General features: G+C 38.2%; 1 protein-coding gene across 1 annotated transcript in view; it reads left to right on the forward strand.

The window, feature by feature from the left end:
• The window catches only part of SYT10 (synaptotagmin X), a gene marked incomplete at its 5' end in the record, with an annotated part of 22,357 nt that extends 2,969 nt beyond the window's left edge, over positions 1-19,388 (forward strand). Inside the window, 5 exons of the mRNA XM_009582823.1 lie at positions 3,333-3,897; positions 15,963-16,083; positions 16,441-16,612; positions 18,099-18,228; positions 19,317-19,388. Coding sequence (XP_009581118.1) covers positions 3,333-3,897; positions 15,963-16,083; positions 16,441-16,612; positions 18,099-18,228; positions 19,317-19,388 — 1,060 coding nt within the window. The remainder of the gene's footprint in view (positions 1-3,332; positions 3,898-15,962; positions 16,084-16,440; positions 16,613-18,098; positions 18,229-19,316) is intronic.
• Between the last annotated feature and the right edge of the window lie 206 nt (positions 19,389-19,594).

A 19,594-nucleotide genomic window follows, 5' to 3' on the forward strand; every position in this document is an offset into this window, starting at 1 on the left:
TAGTTCCCGATAATATGAAAAGACCTGCTTGTAAAAAAAAAAAAAAAAAAAAAGGCTCTTTAGTCCTTGATCCCAATTAACCAGAAAACTACGATAGAAGCAGTCTTGCATCAGTGGTGTTCATTTACAAACATTTTGCTGTGTGTTGTTGAGAACGACTCTTCCCAGTACTTTGTGAAAGTACTCTGTAATATAGTTTATTGCTTCCATGATATTCCTTTCTTCAAATGTTCACCTGTACTTTCCAGGGACATGCACTTTGCTCTTTAGCATTAGGTGGGAGAGGAGCTTGTCGTTCAGCTCTGCAAGAAGTAAGTCGGTTCCCAAGAGGCACAAAGGCAAAAGTGAGGTGCTTGGGAATGTTAAGGTTAAAGAAAAACAAGCAGGTCTGTTGACTTCAGTAATTGCAAGGAGGAGACAGCAGCCTGTTCTGTCTAAATACCACAAGTGCTGGTGTCCATTCCTGGATATGGTCCAAAAGATTGGTCTAATGTCATCTGGGAAAGCTAGACCAGAGCCACCCCTCGTAAATCTCAAGTCATATCATAAATCAGCATCCTATCCTTCTCTTTTGTCATACATACGGCAGAGTTACTGAGTTAGAAATCAGCTTCATACTATAATTATTCCTCTGCAAGCACAATCTACATTAGAGATTTACGTACAGATTTACTGTCACTCAAAACGTATTTGTTCTAAGTTATGGAAGGCATGTCTGTTATAGGAGTGCTACATGTAAGAGCCAGTAGAGGTTGAAGTACCTGGGTTTGCACACATTAGTAGCTTTGCAGCATTTTCCCAACCTGGTTGCCTGACATCCTTGTACTTCATTATCACAGTCATTAATTCCTTTGTTATTGCAGAACAAAGGAAGATAAATATGTTGCCATGACAACAATGAAGCGTCTTAACAATTAACAGACCAGTTAGCTATCTTGGTGAAATGCTGTGACTCAGAAGCGATACTAGGCACTATGTAATTAGGACTTTGGCTTACTGGGGCAAAAGCGTTGCTGGTTCCCACGGGGAACAGCCATACAGCTGCACTGTTTCACTTAGTGACATCTCGCAGCAATGACTGTTCACTAGAGGATCTTAGGTGCATAAAGTTTGAAAATTTGAAAGAAGGTTGGTACCTTAGAAATCATAGATTTGGGTTTTTATATGTTACTTTTACAAGTATTAACCCAGATCTTCATAAATGCAAGAGAAGTTGAGGAAAAGAGAATTTGCCTTGTATCTGTTTTCACTCAAACTGGAAATGCCATACAGCCAGCTTCACTGTTTCCCCTGCATAGGCAGTTTTCTCCACTGCTTGTCTATGGCAGGGTTTGAACATGATTACCCGGGCGTCTCAGTACTACAGCTGCAGGTGCAAGGAGCACTCAGGAAGGCCTACCTGCACAGGTTTCATTAGCACAGATAGAAGTAGCAGTAACATAGGTCTTCCTGGACTTCATTATGAGTCAGAGATACTAGAGAGCTAGTGCCTAAATTGCTTCATGCCCAAACATTTATTGCCACTACATTTTGGGTGGAGTTCAGTTCCTTCCCTATGTTTAGCACACCTACAAGGCTGGACTTCTCGGAGGACAAAGGCACAAGGACAGCCCTGAAACTCCCTGAGGACAATCTTGTACTTTTCTGACTAGTTAGGGCCTTTTGGCTCCTCACTGCATTCCAATGTAGACATCGTATACTATGAATTTGGCGAGTTTTAACATTCAAGAGAAAAGAAAATCTTTCAACTTGTCTGTCTGTAAAAAAAGAAAGGTAGAATGCGTTATGAGAGGGGTGTATTGTTCATCTAAATTTGAGATCAAAACACCTGGATTTTTTGGACCTACTTCAAATCTAGGCTATGAAGTTCTCCCTCTCCTATTCTTGTGTTACAATAGGACTGCTCCCTGCACCTACCAGTACTGAAGCAGCCAAAAAGGGAAACATTCTTGTCTATTATTTAATGGCTGCAGATTACCCTCTTGTATCTCTGCTCAGTTGAACTGCGGTAGTTTTGTGCTTCATGCCTTCTGCAACCACTTCACTTACAGCAAAAAATACAAATAAGATCTATGAAATGAGTCCTGGTTGCTTTCAAATGGACAATTTGCATTTCTGATTTAAAGAAAGACACACGCAGCTGTGACACCTCTTGTTTTCAGAACACAACACCACAGGGAAACCAAGCAATAAGGCAAGGCTGCATTTGGCATTAATAAGCAATTGATTGCAAAAAGCAGAGGAAATTCTGACAATTACATTGGGTTTTAATGGCAATTAAGTATGCTCACAGGAGGAGATAGTGAGCTTTTCCAGTACAGATTGTTGGGGTAGTGAAGTACCAAGGAAATGTGAAAATGTCCAAAAATTAAACTGGACAGTGTGGTCATAATGGCATCTGCTGATGGTTAATTCTATGAAGCTTTTTGACCAGCGTTTTTATACTACTGCAAGGCTGTATGGCATGCCAGGGGTTGGATTTCAGTCTTAGTAGGAAAAGCACAAATTCCATTGATATTCATGAGTCAAGATAAGCCCATAAATACATACACTTATGCAGTATTCAGAATTACAAGGATTTAAACATATTGTTTTTTGCTCAGAGTACAGACATCAGCTTTCTAATGCACTACACAGCAGAGTGTGAGAACAGAAGGAAAAAAAACTATTACAGAAAAACGTTGACCAAAACTTTGAAATGTATTGCAGCCAGAACAAAATGTTCCCAGTATGATTGGAGAAGGCAGCCTGTACCTCAGTGTAGCAAATACCAAGCAGGTGTATATAAAATGTTGTAGGTTGGCAAAGCACTATGCTGAAAACCTCCAGACATAGGTCTGCATGGCCTTTTCAGGCGCCTTTCACAGTGATCAGTGTGAAGCTTGGTAAATATTTAATTGGAAAACCACCACGGAGTGCCTCCAAAAGCCAGGAAGTACTGATGACAATTCTGCAAGTGATTTTTTTTCTACCTGACTATGGTTTACTCAGGCCTTAGCACGTAAGATCAAGCAATGTTGGAACTGTCAACTTGTTCTGTGAAAGAACTGGAATTCAGTTCCAGGTGCATAGCCTGAAAACAAGGTTATAAATATATGTATTGCCAGGACACTGAGTGTCTCTCGGGCCAAGAAGTTCGTCCTGGATGATCATTTCCTCTCAAGTATGTTTTAACACTTGCAAAACATATGGGGGGGATTATTTTTAAATTATTTTAAAGAGAGGAACCCTTACTAATTTCGTCTTCTTGTATTTTCTACTTAGTAACAGCCACGTCTTTTCCTGGAGATAACCATGGCTCGTTTTGTGTGTGTGTATGTGTATGTGTGCAGGCACAATTCTTTCAGGAGACACTTGCCAAGGCAGATGCAAGTGTCCAGTGTTGATTTTAACATGGGGACAGATCCGGTTTTGCAAAGGGGAGAGACAACAACGAGCATTGGGAGGATAAAACCGGAACTCTACAAACAGAAGTCTGTGGATTCTGATGGGCAACAAGAAGATGTGAAAACCTGTGGAAAACTTAATTTCACTCTCCGGTATGATTATGAGAATGAACTTTTGGCTGTCACAATTGTCAAAGCCTTAGATCTGCCTGCTAAAGACTTCACAGGAACATCCGACCCCTACGTTAAGATTTATCTGCTTCCGGATAGGAAAAAGAAGTTTCAGACACGAGTTCACAGAAAGACATTAAATCCTGTCTTTGATGAAACCTTTCAGTTTCCTGTAGCCTATGATCAACTCAGCAACAGGAAATTGCATTTCAGTGTTTATGATTTTGACAGATTTTCTAGACATGACATGATTGGGGAAGTTATTCTTGATAACCTTTTTGAAGTCTCAGATCTCTCCAGGGAAGCCAATGTATGGAAAGACATCCACTGTGCCACCACAGTAAGTAATGTGTTCCAAAAGCATTAATGTGATATTTTCATTTCTCTTGTAGTTTGTGGCAGAGTATCCTGTTTATCAGCAGAGTCTGGAAGAAAAAAAAAAGTTGTCAATATTTTCCTTTGAGCATAGGGAATAAGATGCTTAGGAAGCTATAAAATTTAATTACTAAAAAGTCTTCTGGAAACATACTGTCACCCTTATGGCTCGCTGTGCAAATATAAATTAGGTTTATTAATTAAATGGTACATCATGGAAGTCACTGCTTAACAAGAATAATTAACGTTTTCCTGTTAGCAAAATACCCTGTTCTTCAAAATGGCCATCTATTAAGGAACAGGGCCTGTCCTGCTCTTGTTAGCAGATTTTTGTAGGTTGGGAATCTTGTGAAGGAAGAGAGAGAGGCTAAAAATGCTTGAAGTCTAAAATGTTCTTTGCTGGCTGCCCTGCGCTTAGGGTCCCCAGTAGATATATCTGTGTTGCTGCTGGTTACTAGCAAAACGCAAGAGGCACAAGCAAGTAGAGTTAGGAAATATGAATTATTTGTTTATTGTTGCAAGCAAGATAAGGAGGCCCATGCATGGATGACAGGATGGATGACAGACTGCCAGTGGGAAAACCACCAGTCTCCAAACATTGTCTTTATTAACCTTGAAATCCAAACTCATCTTCCCTGTCTGGAATTTGAGGGGGGGAAAAAAATTAAATGGTGGGTTGTGGGTTTTTTTTTTTTTGATTGGTTGGTTTTGGTTTATTTAATTACTATGCTATTTATATACAAGTTTTCCCATGCCTTGTTCTGTGGAGATATCCAAAACAGTCTGAGGCATCCCTAGGTTTGAGCATGGGGTGGACTTCCACAGTGGGGATGAACAACGGGCAGAGCAGTAGTAGGCGCTGCTTCAGTGGCAGAAGCTTCATACCATCCCTTCAGCAGAGCTGGAGACTTCCCATGCCTCTTTTCCCAAATGTTTTCATGCTGTTCATACCTGCTAGACAGGGAAGTCTAGGTCATCATGGCTAGAAGGACAAAGAGGATCGGTGTTTCCTCATCAGTTTGAGCACTGTGTTCCTAAGAAAGGAGAAATATTAGGGAGTGGAGTATAGTGGAGACAGGTTTTGAATGTGAATTCACAAAAACAGCTATTTATTGTAACTGCTGGGTCTACCAAGCTGGTCTGAACAGCCTCCGGCACACCTCCAGAAAACCGCATCTGCGTATGCTTAGTTTGATCAAGCTCAGATTTCAGATAAATTTAAGAACTGTGTTCTCAAGCTTAAAATTGAATCTGTGTTTAAGGTCTTGGAATAATAGCCCAGTAACAATTTTTTAGATTTCTTCTAGCTTTGATATTATCTTTAATACTTCAGTAATGATTTAAATGCTCACTGGTCCTTTGCAACAGGCGTATGTGTGAGATTTTTATCTGCTAACTAGAATGGTTTCAGCAAATTAGAATCCCTGGACTGTTCATCACTGGTTTTAAGCAGATTGAAATGCCATACCAAATTATGCAGTTGGGAGAGGTGCTAATATACATCTGGATGAAAATGGTTGCTAATCTTGGCGCTGAATTCTAATTCAAGTTTTCTTCCTCACTAAGGGTTAGTACGTGCAGTTACAGTGCTTAATTCACTCTGCCGGTGTTTTACTATGTATGAAGTTTAAGACAAAGCCTGAAGTTTTTGGATTTCAGCCTTTCAGCCAGTATAGTTTACAGTATTCCATTTGTATGAATAAGTTGTCTCCACTTAAACCATTAACAATAAACATATAAAATTGATATATCTTCTAGCATTGGGTGACTGCATCAGTTTTCACAAGCCTTACACTAATCTCAGAAAATTGTGTAAGAAACTGATTGAATTGATTTTTGCTGGCAAAACGAAACCCTCCTATAAGATGTCGTGTTACTATATGTGCAGTGTGCTGCCTTGTGTTTTACTTCACCTGTTTCATGTAGATTAAAATTGATTAGTAATAAAGGTTTCTAATTCTACCATTTCAGAAACTGTAAGATGAGGGAGCCAATCCTGCACGGGAATAAACAGTGCATAAGATGTTAATCAATGGGGAATTACAGTCTTAAACACCAGATCTAAAGTTTACCAAAGTCACTAACTAGCAATTAAATAACTAACTAATGCTTGCCAGAATCAATCGGACTTGGATTAAGCCTTGAAAAAAAAGATCCACCTGGTTCTACAATTAGTGTAAAATAACCGTACTCCAGACAAGCATGCTTTGGTGTTCATAAAAAAATCTTTAAAAAACAAACTCTCAGTGGGAAGGTCCTTACTTACACAGCAGAGCATAGGAATCAAGATGCCATTCTGCAGATATATTTCTCTCATGCTTTTCCTTCTTCACCTCTGCTCTGTTTTGTTGTACGTTCTGCAAAATTTTTCAGCCTTTTGTTTAGACGTGCTTCCTACACCCAGTGGTTTGCTCATGGTAGGTGGTAGAAAATGGTAGAAGTGATAGATAAAAGGATTGGTCCAAAACTCACACAGCAGAAGTAGCCTCTCCTCAGCTTTGAGTGTTTTACATCTCTTCCATAGTCAAGAATTTTCTGTTCAGGAGGTAGGGTGAGGGTAAAATTCATTCCTGTTACCTGTTTGGAAAGAACCTATTTTTATGACACAAGGCTCTGCAGCCTCGGGGTTGAACACCTACTAGACAGATTTACCAAGGAAATGAGCTGCAACATTTTATCAGTGAAGGAAGTTACCACAGAAGATCAGGAGATTCTCTGCTATGCAAAAACTCTCTGTCAGTAGTTAACATAATTTTTAAAAGATTTGCTTGCACATCCATAAAGAGTTTTTATTTGGTACAGAAAATACACAGTCTGGGGAAAATCAGACTGGATGGTTGCACTGAGTGCTTTTGGCCATAAAACCAATGACTCTGTGGGAATCCACAGTTTTAATACTTTTTTTTTTTGCTCATAATAGTAATTTGAAACTATTTTATACAAGTGCAGGATTGGCCTCCCCACTTGCTTATTTTTATTCTTATGATTTTCAACTGTTGATATTTATTCATCTTTTGTAGTTTGTATTTTGTTCCTTTAATTTTTCATTCATATCATTGTTTCTCTGTTATATGTTATGTTGAAAACCTGCAGCTATTGTATAATATGAGGCATATACCTGTTGTAAGTGCTGAAGCATTTTCATTTCTTAATGTCAAATTATCAAGGTAAATTTGATGTAAAATCGGTTGTGGAGAAGAAGTATCCTAGATATCTGATGATATTAATATCCCCAAATTTTGCTTATACATGGGTGATTGAATTTGCAATAAATAATCCATCATTTACTTCTGTTTTTTTGATTAATTAAAAAAAAGAAAAACTCAAGAGGCAGCTTTGGACCACCTGTGAAGGTTGTTCAGTATATTGGAATACTGTAATTCTTAATACACTTTAGGAAATTAATTCATAACATCAGAGGCGAACAAATAATATCAAATGGATTGTTTAATCAACATATCTAGCTTCTGTTTTTGTAACGTGCTTATGATTTTTGCATACATTTCTGAGGTTTTGTTACTATCAAAATATACCACATACTTTAAAAAAAAGAAAACTCCTTTATTGGAATTGCTAACAAGCACTTAAGTGCAAATATTTAGTGTTGTAAAATTGTTTAGGCAAAAAGACCACCTCTTGTGATCTAACACTTTCTGGATGTAAAAGTTTATTAACTTCCTATTATACTTTTTAAAATGATTGATTGCTTTGGAAATCTCTGCCTCTAACATCGTTGCCTAAAAAAATTGGCAAGTGACTGTCAGAAACATTTTCTTTCCAAAGGTATTCTGTGAACTCTGTTAGTATAACCAATTATAGGAAACTATGCTACTGGGGAAAAAAAAAAATAGGGCTCAGAATTTAGATGAAAGCCATTTCCAGCACAGTAGTAGTCTCTTGGGGATCTTAGTCATGGAGCTGTCATATATTTGTAGCCTCTTGAATTATCTCATGTAGATGGATGGAGCTTGATTATTATTTAGTTTTCCAACACAAGGCATTTCAGTGCTGCAGTTTTCTCATTCGTGAAGTGGGATATAAAAGAAGGTTTTGTAAGGACACAGACTTCATGTGATGCACATGATGTGTGATTGCTGTTTCTAAAGCACTTGGAATAGCATTGCTGGAAAAGCATTGCTGGAAAAGACAGAAGTGCTTAGATACCTTTTTTTAATAAATGGGACAGTAACATTTGTCTCAGTAGATCAATCTCAAACTCTTGCCAGAGTAGGATGTCACCCAGGTAATCCTGCTAGCTGTTGGCCTCTGTTATGGGAAGAGTTTCTTCTGACTTGCTGATCAAACAAGAATGAAGCCCACCTCTGCAGTTCACCCAGAGCAGATGCAGGCATTGTCTTTGCTTAGTTTTCTCCATAGTTCGCTATTTTGTGGGTGGACAAAAATTGGCACATTACTTTGAGTAAGGCAATAGTGGTATAGAGCTGGCAAAGATTTGTCCTATGGTAGTCAAACTTTGAGGCCACATTATAAGGATTGTCCTATTTCTTAGTGTTCAAAGAGTAGCACTATCAGGAAATGTTTTATCATCAGCAAAGTAGGGGACTATGCTCTACAGTTAGCCATCCTCATCAGAATGGACTTAGACTATTAGTGTTTCTGGAAATGTACATAAAAGCTTTAACACAATATTAAACATACGTGAAAAAGTAAAGGCTTGTCAATATAGAAACATTTATGATCTCTGTTAGTGGCAACAGCCCCTTTAAAGCCAAAAATAGCTGGCACTTGTCAATTCTAATCAGGACTGGTGACACAAAGGATTCACATGATGATCTGCTGCTGAGTACATGAGCGAATACCCTGGGTCAGTCTTTACAGGAAATGTGTTGAGGTTTTTCGTTTAGGTTTGGGATTGCTTTAGTTCTAGGCGATAATAACTAGAAAAGACAATGGAGAAAGTGTAGGTTTCTGTCCAGTTACTGAATGCAGGGGAGGTTTCTATTGTTATTGAATGTTTCTTTTCATTTGAAACAATAAATTATTTGAATATTCTGCTTTTCTAGAGGCAAACTGCTACTTTCAGTCTACCTTAAAAGTAAGAAATATTAGATGAACAAAGAATATGGTTTCCTCAAGGGAAGTTAGTATCTCTGCGTCCAGGTGGTACCATGGTACCTATGCTAAGGTGCACGGCTTGACTGATCTGTGCCCTAAGTGCTCTCTGGGTTTCTCACTGCAAATAATCTCTTTGCAGTCAATGCATTGCTGCTTTAGAAGAGCATCTTTGTGTTGGAAGCTGCATACATTTTGTTTCATTCACGTGCCGGTAGATGCCACAGTTAGTTCACAGAAGTACCTCTGTTCTCAGCTGTTCTGAAGCAGAAATGGGCTTGCTTGCTGCCTGGCAAGATGAAACTACCCCCCTGGTGCACAAGACAGATGGTTATGTACAGAGGGAGTGACAAAAGAAGCACCCAGGAGGCTTCCTGGGTTGCTATTGAGAGCACTCAGCCTGTTGGACCCAGCGTGCTATCTCAGGGAGTCCTCTCTTTGCAATCAGGACTGCAATCAGCAGCTACGCTTACCCAGAGCAATCAGGATGTCAGGCTAAAACAAGCATTAGGCCTCCTCAAGCTGAAGACACAGTCATTATAGAGTAACAGGCCCCACTGCTTCCATACTGCCTTCTGCAGAGGCAAGAACAAACACAAACCTCATTGATTCATTTCCCAGGACAACAGCTCGATCAATAAGTGGTACTGGGAGGAAGAAAAAGAGCTGGATTTGATATGCAAAGAATAACAGGAGAGGAAAATAAATATTAGCTGTGGGGCCAAGGTTTCCATAGTAAATTCTCCTTGAGAGGTGGCAGAATTAGCTCTCCAATTCAAGCTTCATGGAACTTTTGACAATTTTTGTGATAGCATAAATGCCATCAAATTCTAAATGCATAGATGAGAAAACAGACAGACTGGTAGATTTCTGTACTGCTCTTTCTTATCATTCTTTTAACTCTTAATCTATACCTCAAACCCATACATGTCTTCATACATTCTTGACTAACTGTCTGAAGGGACAGGTTGTCTTCTTTTCTTTCCATGCAACCCCCAACATTTATCATTATGTTTTATTTTATCCCTGATTCTTGAAGCTTGAGGTCAGTATTTTTTATTGGAAAGCAGGAATATATATAAAAAATGTTTCTAAACGGAACAAGAAAAAGAGAGAGAGAGAAATCTGTCCTTTGGGGGAATTATCTTCCTGTGTATTCAAGTACTCCAAAGTTCTAATTCTGCCAATTTTTTTTTCAATTTGCATACTGTACAGAAAAGAAATTTTCAGTGTGACTAAAGGAAGCGGCTAAAAGTCTAGGCATGTAAATGCCTGAATAACTTCTTTGATATCTAGAAAAGTATTATTACTTAGTACAGGTGCTTACTCAAAATACAGCAGGAAAATGAAGAGAAAAAGATTTGCAAATCACTTGTTTAGGAATCAAGCACAAAATAAATTCATGCCACCCCTTTGTATTTTCACTATGCTATTCTCGCATGCAATCTTTAAAACATCATATAAATTACAATTAATAGGAAAGTAGTTCTGGATATTAAAATTGTGATTAAGAATTAAAATGATTAATTGCTGTGGATTATGATAATCTGAATGATAACGAAAGTAATAACAAAGATGTTTTTTAGGGAATTCCATTTCTAATGCAGCATTAATTGTTCAAATACTTGTTATTTTAACCACTCAAGTCACAAAAAAAGTGTATATTTTTTTTTAGTTCCAGTAACATTTACATAGCTTATTGTAAGAATCCATAGTGAGTTGTTCTTTTAAGAGTTCATTTGAATTGCAAAGCTTCAAAAACCAAGGGAAAAGAAGAAGAAACAACCATCAGTAAAAAAATGTCCTAGAGTTCATTTGTGATCAAAAAAAAGATGCAAAAAATGACACCTTATTTCTCATATCAGCTCCCTATAAGCTTTTCATTCAAAAAACCAGTGAAGATCTTGGAATATAGGAGGGAGATTACACAAGTTCTTACACTGTGAGTAAATAAATTTTCCCATTCAGTTTAGGATTATGAGTGGTGGTGTGTGAGAAGAAACTACCCTGAACATGGAAAGATCTGTGCCTAACTTCCTCACTGAATTTGCGGAGGTTCCTAGCTAAAAGTTGTCTCTTCAATTGAATTTAATGGAAACAACTAGGAAAATTAAAAGGAGTAAGAAACAGCAAAGCTTTCCCCTGCAACAGTGGCTCTAAAATCTTGATCAGTCTAATCGATGCTCCCCTACAAGGGCTTCAAACTTCTCCTCACATCCCTCCACTGTTTATCCATATTGTGAGCAGGGAGCCCAGCCCCTGTAGAAATGCTCCTACTTCTTCTACAGGCATAAGTGTGAAAATGAGAAAACTGGTGTCAAGGGGGTCAGATAACAAAAATAATAGAATAAGGACCATTTTTTCATCTGACTTTGCCAACCCCTGGACTGATTTCCCAAGAGCCCATAAAGCAGGAAATGTGGACAGATCCTTGGTAACCTAATGGAAAAAATGATTAGTACGTCCATTCAGGTGTGGTTGCCCATGTGAGATGAGAATTATGCTATTTGAAAAACCTGTATTCTGTAGTGTAGCTAAAAAAAACCCCAAGTTCATCTGAATAGCTGACATACGCATTTGAGGTCGGTGTTTTCTTTGTTTTATTTTGTTCTAGCATTGCCATACCAGAAAATGGATTGGATAGTGAGGTAAACTGGGAGCCATAAAAATAACTGAAGCTGGTATAGCGCTTACCACCGTTCCAGTTCCTTAGTTCTGTATGATGGCTTGTGTACACAAAAGGGAAATAAACAAAGAGGAGATATGCAGTACCAACAAATGCTTCCTTTTGCTTTAGTGCAACTGTGCTCGATGCTGTTTTTTCTATACCTGTTATTGGAAGTTGGTGGGGGGGAATCATTACAAGCATCTGTAAAGCTAGCTGTTAATTGAAATCTAAGTTTAATTTAAGAAGAAAAAGAAAAACTCAAAATAGGCCTAGGAAAGAGATAAAATTTCATGGGAGTTACCTAAGTAATGTGCAATTCCAGTTGAATATGTGATATATGTAAGACAATCTGAAGCATAGTTAAAAATTTGCATGAATGGCAACCACTGGGTCCAGGCTTGTGTCTTCTGAGTTGTGTTTTCTTTGAAGTGGACTGAAATGCAGACATGATTGTTGAGGACAGTCTATGCCTTGGCTTGTACTGAAGGGTTCCTTTCAGATGAGTTGTGTGAACTTAATTATCTAGTGTATTATAAAGGGAGAGAAATAAGAATTTTCTAGAGCACTGGGATTCTGAAGCAATTTAAATCCTATTTTTAAACCTCAATTAAAATCAATAATACTTAAGGATCCAGGGCATTTAAAAATATTACTCATGATAATCAATGTGGTAGACAAAGACTGCCATGAGAAGTTTAAATGCTGAGCTTTACTTTGTTCATTATCTAGGTCTGAACCTGTATTTTCAGCTCCAAATTCATGAACCTGTAATGCTCAAGTTAACAAAAAAGTGGGGCTGGTGTGGAGTGGACATTTTACCCAATACCCAGTCTCTGATGCTATCATATATATGTGTAATTTTAATGTTAATCCTTCAAAAGAACATTTAAAAGTTCATAAGTCTTGGGCTTCACTCTGTGTGATTGAGTTCCAAATAATATTTATTTTAATGATGCACTTTTTAATATCTTAAACCCCAGTTGCCCTGACTTCCAGAGCTCCTAACAAAATGTATTCAGTTCACCCAAGTATGAAGAAAGACCACCAAACTCGACAGATACTCAGAATAGAAACTGAGTAAAAGTACTAGGACTTTCTATTCCTTACTAACCAAAAAGACACTGTCTACCAAACATCAGATGCCACAACTAGTACCAAATTAAATTAAAAAGATAAAAACATCAGAGTTGTTTCAAAGGATTCTGAAAGGACTTGTATTTGAACTTGATCTGAGGACCATGGGAACTCCTAGTCTGTGGTGGCAATATAGGACAGCCAGTTCTCTCCACCAGGAGGAGAGTTGAATGGTGTGACGGACTAGTGTAGGTAACTACTAATTTTATTTCTAGCCCTTTGATCTTACAATGTGTGACTCATAAATGTCTTTCATATAGACAAGAGTGTTTATTTGAAATAATATCTATTCTAGTCTACTGCAGAATTTATCTATTGAAATAGTGCATAGAGCAACATGAGTCTTGTTCCACAAAATGAAAATCAGACATTTCAGGGCAGCACAAGCCACATTTTTTCTAGTTATAAAAGCCACATTTTTCTAGTTATGCAGTCAGAAAATGCCTGCATAAACAGTGGCGTGGTAGAGAGCCTTTTCCTAATCCTAAAACCATCCCTTACCACTTTAGACTGAGTAGTCAATACACAGGTTACAGAGGTCCAGTAACTTTAGTACATTTGCCCTTTGGACAGTCTGCTGTGCAGAGTGAAAAAATTCCCCTCATTTGCTATCCAAACATTTATTTTTGCATTAAGTCATCTTATTCATTGCATGATCAAATTACTGGGTTCGATTGCAGGGGATTTTCCAAGCTCTTTTTCAATATAACTTCAGTGCATGGTGTTCAGAAAGGAAAGAAAAAGGATGGAGCATAAGCCTCAAACCATTGCCATTTTGTTAAGCACTGATGCTTTTCTCTGCTCTTCAGAAAAGTAGGGCAGAGTAACCACCATATGGAGTTTTGCAAGTATTTCAGACAGTCTTTCTTTTAAAGTATTTAAGTCATGGTAAATAGTCCTGTCTGTCTGTATTCTTGTTTATCATTTGAGCTCACCCAAACCTTTGACTGTCTATCCAATTTCTCTTCAAAAAGAAATAATAGAATACTCAAGTTCGTACTCCCATCTTGCAAAAATTATTTTTTCTGTATTCGCCTATACAAGTCATCTGTCTGAAGAAGGAAGAATTAGTCCCTTTTATGAGCTGCCCACTGTGTTTTTTGATCCAACTCATCTTCATCACCTCCCTCAGCATACACCTTAAACTTTGAAGTATGGGTATGGGGGAACTATATTTCCTTTTCAAACAGAAGAGTGAAATCTCTTTCACATATGGATATGAGGAACAACAATCAGACTCTGAATTCAGAAAGTAATGCTAGCAACAGAAGTTGTGCTTAAAACAGATTTCAGATCTGACAAAAACTGTAAAATATAACAGAGAGAACTTGCCACTTTAACAAATGAGTGAAAAGAATTACACTTCATTTGTTCAAGTTTTATTTATATTTTCTGAAATAGAAAAGTGAGTTTGTTAATGTACTTTGTGGCACAAAATTCTGCGCTCTGTGTGGCAAAGTAGGGGGGTTGGGCTAAGGAGATGTCAAATAGCTGTATTCATCCTGTGTGGACCGAATGAGCTAGACCATTTTGAAATCCTGAGAAATCTGAAATCCTGAAATCCCGATAAGCATGAAATTTGCCCACAGTGCATGTTCACAAGCTCATCAATCTGTTAATTCTCGGAACAAATCCCAGCAAAATGACTGAACATGTGAATTGAACAACCTACACAAAAATCATATTTTATTAACAGTGCAACAGAGAATTTAAAGCTATTCTAAAACTGCATTCTTCAATCTAGAGTCTGCAATGCAGGGAAAAAAAAAAAATCGACGAACCCTGAAGCATGTGATTAAGTCCATCTTTACTCAAGAAAGATCTGAAGTACCTATTTCAGTTTAGACAGAGCATTAACCCAAAGGAAGTCAATAAAACTGCTCATATAAGCACCTGAAAAATGTGAACAAGAAGCCCCAGTCTGTCTCATAACTATAAGCAATGTATTTGTCTTCTACACAACAATCATTATTTCAGAATGTACCATTTTAAAATATATCATTCCTGCCTTCTCACACTAGAACAGCTGTACCATAAATCCAGCAGTTCTCAAACAAATTTGTCCTCTTGGGGTAGCTGGAGGTTTGACAGATATTAAAAATAAGCTTTTTAGTAGCAGTCAAAGAAAGTCCTTTGAGATCCCATAAGCATGCTTGAGAATGGCTGCCTTACAGAAGTGACTTCCTTATATGCTCCTTACAAGCTCATATTTAAAAATATATGCAATTTTCCTTGGGCTTTTTTGGGGGTGTTTTTAAAATCTTAGAAGAACAGGAATTAGGAATGTAGAACATAACTAACATCTCAACAACGAAACTTTTGTGGTATTAGGATAATTACATAACTGTGAGGAAAGAAAAAATAAGAATTGATGGAACCTCTCTTCCTTAGATTACATTTCTCAAGTGTTGTAGCATCTGAACTGTATAGCAATGTCATATTGCACAAATTCACAGCACATTGTCTCAACGTAGAAACTATCTCTTTGTGAGGATTGTTAAGATGGACCTTATTCATCTTTCTGAGTATATTATCCTCCAAAAAGTTGCCCTTGAGCCAGGAAAGTTGTAGGTGCTACTCCTTTACTTTGCTTTTATCTAAAACAGAACAACCCCTCAAAGAACAGTAAGAGCAATAAAGCTAGCAACTTTTACAAGCACATTCATCTTTTCAAAGCACGTAGTATAAACTTTTCATATGCATATATGTGTGCAGAAATAAATCTCCTACATAAATTCCAGTGGCTAAAAGGCATGTAAATGTGTGTGATCTAAATATTCCACCGTATTTCTTTCTATTGGGGAGGAAGGAGTCTGAGTCTTTTCAACATCAGAACTTGACATTCTACATTCAGCACTTTTTCATTGGTGTGAATTCAACACAAATGTATCAGGAATCCAGAAAGTTTTGGCTCTGCTTTTGGTTTAATTTCTCACTTTAGTAATTCTAGATCCTGTCACTAAAATATTATCCTGTTGGTACTCTTTCCATATTTTATAGAAATAATTTCTGAAAATTGTTTGTGACCTCTTCAAAAGCATCTGAGGCTGCAAAAGAAGTCTCTCCATGTTAAAAAAAATTCTAAGTTTTTGCATGATCTGGACTGAATTGTTGGAAATACAATCAGATTTCTAATCATTGCTTTTCTTTTTCAGGAAAGCATAGATTTGGGTGAGATCATGTTTTCCCTCTGTTATTTGCCTACTGCTGGGAGAATGACATTTACAGTCATCAAATGTAGGAATCTCAAAGCAATGGATATAACTGGCGCATCAGGTGAATCTACTTCTTTTTTAAATAAGAAGGCAGAGTCTATTCAGGAAGCGGACAAAGAGGAACTCCTCGGGTTTTGTGGGTTTAGCATGGCTGTGAAAATGGAAGTAGCAGGAGAATCGGTATAGGCCCTGTTCAGATCTACTGGCTATCTTTGGTCTGGCAGTCGGTATGTCTGTTCAGAATGCCTATACCTTTCCTTTGCATTGACAGCATATTGAAAGCAGTGTTTGCCAGGGTCACTAAAATCTTTGTAATTTTTTGTCTTATCAATATGACATTCCTACAAAAAAATATTGTTCTTATGCTACATGTTTGAATGACATTGAGTCCAAATGCCCATGATTATCTGTTACACAGATCCATATGTCAAAGTGTCACTGATGTGTGAGGGTCGAAGACTGAAAAAGCGAAAAACGACCACAAAGAAGAACACGCTCAATCCTGTTTATAATGAGGCCATCATCTTTGATATCCCTCCAGAGAATGTGGACCAGGTCAGCCTCTCCATTGCAGTGATGGATTACGACCGGTAAGCACAGTTTGCTTTCTGAACATTGAACTTCAGTGAGAGGTTACCTGATCGTTGCAAGCGACTGCTTTCTATCTCCCTGAACTTTCAAATTGGTTCAGTGTCACAAAAGATAAAGCCTTCAGGTCTTTCCCTGAAGAGGCTTAAAGCTTCTATACCTTTGAGAGCTCAGGCCATTTTATCTGCATTATAAATAACTGCGATGAGGAAGAAACATGGCTCAATCTTCTTATGGGCCACTAGCATTGGCATACATTTCTGTCCCCATCTGGTGGCTGGTCTATGTAAAAGCTTTATAAATCAAGTATGTCTCAGTTTTAAAAAGACCCTCACACCTCTAATTTCTATTTAAATGCCAAGTATTTGGAATCAAAGAAAAATTGGATAACTAAAAAAGAATTAGATGCTAATTACCTCATTGAATTAAGTCATAATTACTCCTTCGGTTGACTCAATAAAGAAGCTTTGTAACCTTTGGGTTCAGCGCTCAACTGGTAACACATCTGAGCCTCAATTATCTATGTCCTCACCGAGAACTGACAGAAAGATACTCCTGCTTAGAGTAGCTCAAGGACTGCAGGTTAAACTAGACAGTGACTGACAGAATCAAGCCTGAGCCAAGTCTGCTTCCTTCAAGTGCTATTAGTAATGAGCTCTTGAGACTGCAGGGCAAATAAACAGTGAAAGTCCAGTTTAGTAACATGAACCTTCAGATTATTTTTCCTCGCCGTCAGATTTCTGATCATCCTCCAACTTCTGTCAGGAAGACTTTCTCAGTCAGATGTGAAAGGGGCACTGCGGTGCCCTTAGTGGGGGAAGAGCACAGCAACTTGCACACTTTCAGTCCTCTTCAGCTGCTCCTTTCAAAGCATTTGCTAACAGGAAGTTAGGAAACGTTATTGTAAGGTACATATAGGCAAGGTACAGCAAATTACTTTCTGGAGTCCCTCGACAACTCTATGGCGCTGCCAGGAGTATGAAGTATTAAGGTATAGCCTATTATGGCTATACCCCTCCCTTTCACATTTTTGGCTGACGTTCCAATGACCACAAGAGTTAGAACTGGGAAATACAGTGTGAGATGACATCTGAAGCATTTGCAGCAGGAAATGTACTCTCCACTATATTCCTTCACTTTCCTCTCCCACAAAATTTAAGTGTGTTTTCCTTCTAGATCATTTGGTGTATTATCATCTTTTTCTGTCCTTGTGCCGTTTGGGTTGTAACCTTTTAATGGCAAGGGTTATGTCTTCATTGCTATTTTTATAGCTGCTAGAAGCACTCTGGTAGTGGTTGGAGGTTTTTGATGCTACCATTACAGAACTTAATATTACTATACTACCACTAAAACTAATAACTGTGATAAATAATGTGAAAACTTTGGGCATGTATTCTGTGCTGCACTAAACCAGTAAACTGAATTATACATCAGATGTTATTAAAACTATTTTTATTAAAAAAAATTCTGCCTCTCTGCAATTCTCAGAGTAGGGCACAATGAGGTCATTGGGGTATGTCGGACAGGAATTGATGCTGAAGGGCTTGGAAGAGATCATTGGAATGAAATGTTGGCTTACCCACGTAAACCAATAACTCACTGGCATCCACTAGTAGAGGTAAGAAGTAGCGAAATTCTCTCCTTCTCAGTATATTGAATGTTTTTGTCTCTCTCACACTTATGTGTTTCTGAGAATCATCAAAATCAGTGTAGCATCTATGGAGCAGCTATAAGATCCTTAGCACAACCTAAATCTAGTTGCATTTATTGATTACTTAAATGCACCACTTCAAAAGTTTCCATGATGCGCTGACAGCATTGTACCATTAAACAGTTAAGACAGTTGAAATTTCCAGAGATTATGATAAGGAGCCTACATCCACTTAGAAAAGATCTTTTGCAAGTATTTCAAAAGCAATCATTTCCTATTAAAAAATCTTTAGCATGAACAGTTATGTTGCTAAAACATTAATCTGAAATGGCCTGCTAATTGGGCTAAGTTGAGGCAACATAACAGCAGCTACCTCCAGAGTTACTCAAACAGACACTTATCGGAAGCTTATTCAAATGCATGGGTGATTATATTTACAAGTCCCTGGGCTTGGACCCCCTCTTCAACCCGCTGTGGCCACATCTTACTGGTTTTCTGTATACAAAATGCTCACAGCTTTGGGTTCAGAAAGATTCATATTGAAGCCTCAAGAAGTAGCAGGCCCTGCTTTGGGACACAGAGGACCCACTGTTTGGCCCTCCCCAAACCCAATCTCTGTAAAAGAATGAGTTGCTGTCTGAGGCATCATGGGCCGTTTGTTTTTCCCACTGTGTAGCACATGGCTGCACAGCGTCTCCAGTGACAGGTAGAAAAAGCCCAACAGCAAGGCTTCGGTAAAACACCTAAAGTGTGAGGGTAGGGAAACTGAGTCAGTGCAGCAGAGAAGCCTCTTTTCAGAGGTTCATGGCTTCCTCTGGATTATGTACCACCCCTGATTGGTGAAATAAACTCACTCCTGTGGAAGGAGTCAGAGGCATTTTTAGGAGCTCGCTTTAGGAATTTTCTTTCCATTATTAGTTCTGCCGGAGACTTTGATCCAGAAAGGGTCTAGATGTGATTCGGGTTCTTCTTTGAGAGAGTCTCTCATCCTCTGAAATCAGTGTGATGCATGGCCAGATATGATGACGTTTGTAAAACTAACACTTCTCTTGCAGTTACCTGGCAGAGCAACCAGTTTTGATAGCCAGGGATCTTGTTCATCACCAAAACCACCGCTTACGCCCTAGGGAACAAGTGTGGATTCATCGTGTTCAGTGTCCAAAGCTCCCTTGTAGCTCACATCTACATAAATAGAAGGTTTGGCTTCCGCAGATGAACTGTATCCATATTTTTTTATTGAAATACATTTTTCCTATTCTAAGTCTTATATTACAGTTTATAATAATTTCTTAATGTATGAATGAAGTTGACTTGAGCCAAATATAACCCTCCC

The sequence above is a fragment of the Fulmarus glacialis genome, unplaced genomic scaffold (assembly GCF_000690835.1).
Source record: "Fulmarus glacialis isolate BGI_N327 unplaced genomic scaffold, ASM69083v1 scaffold16158, whole genome shotgun sequence".
NCBI lineage: Eukaryota > Metazoa > Chordata > Aves > Procellariiformes > Procellariidae > Fulmarus > Fulmarus glacialis.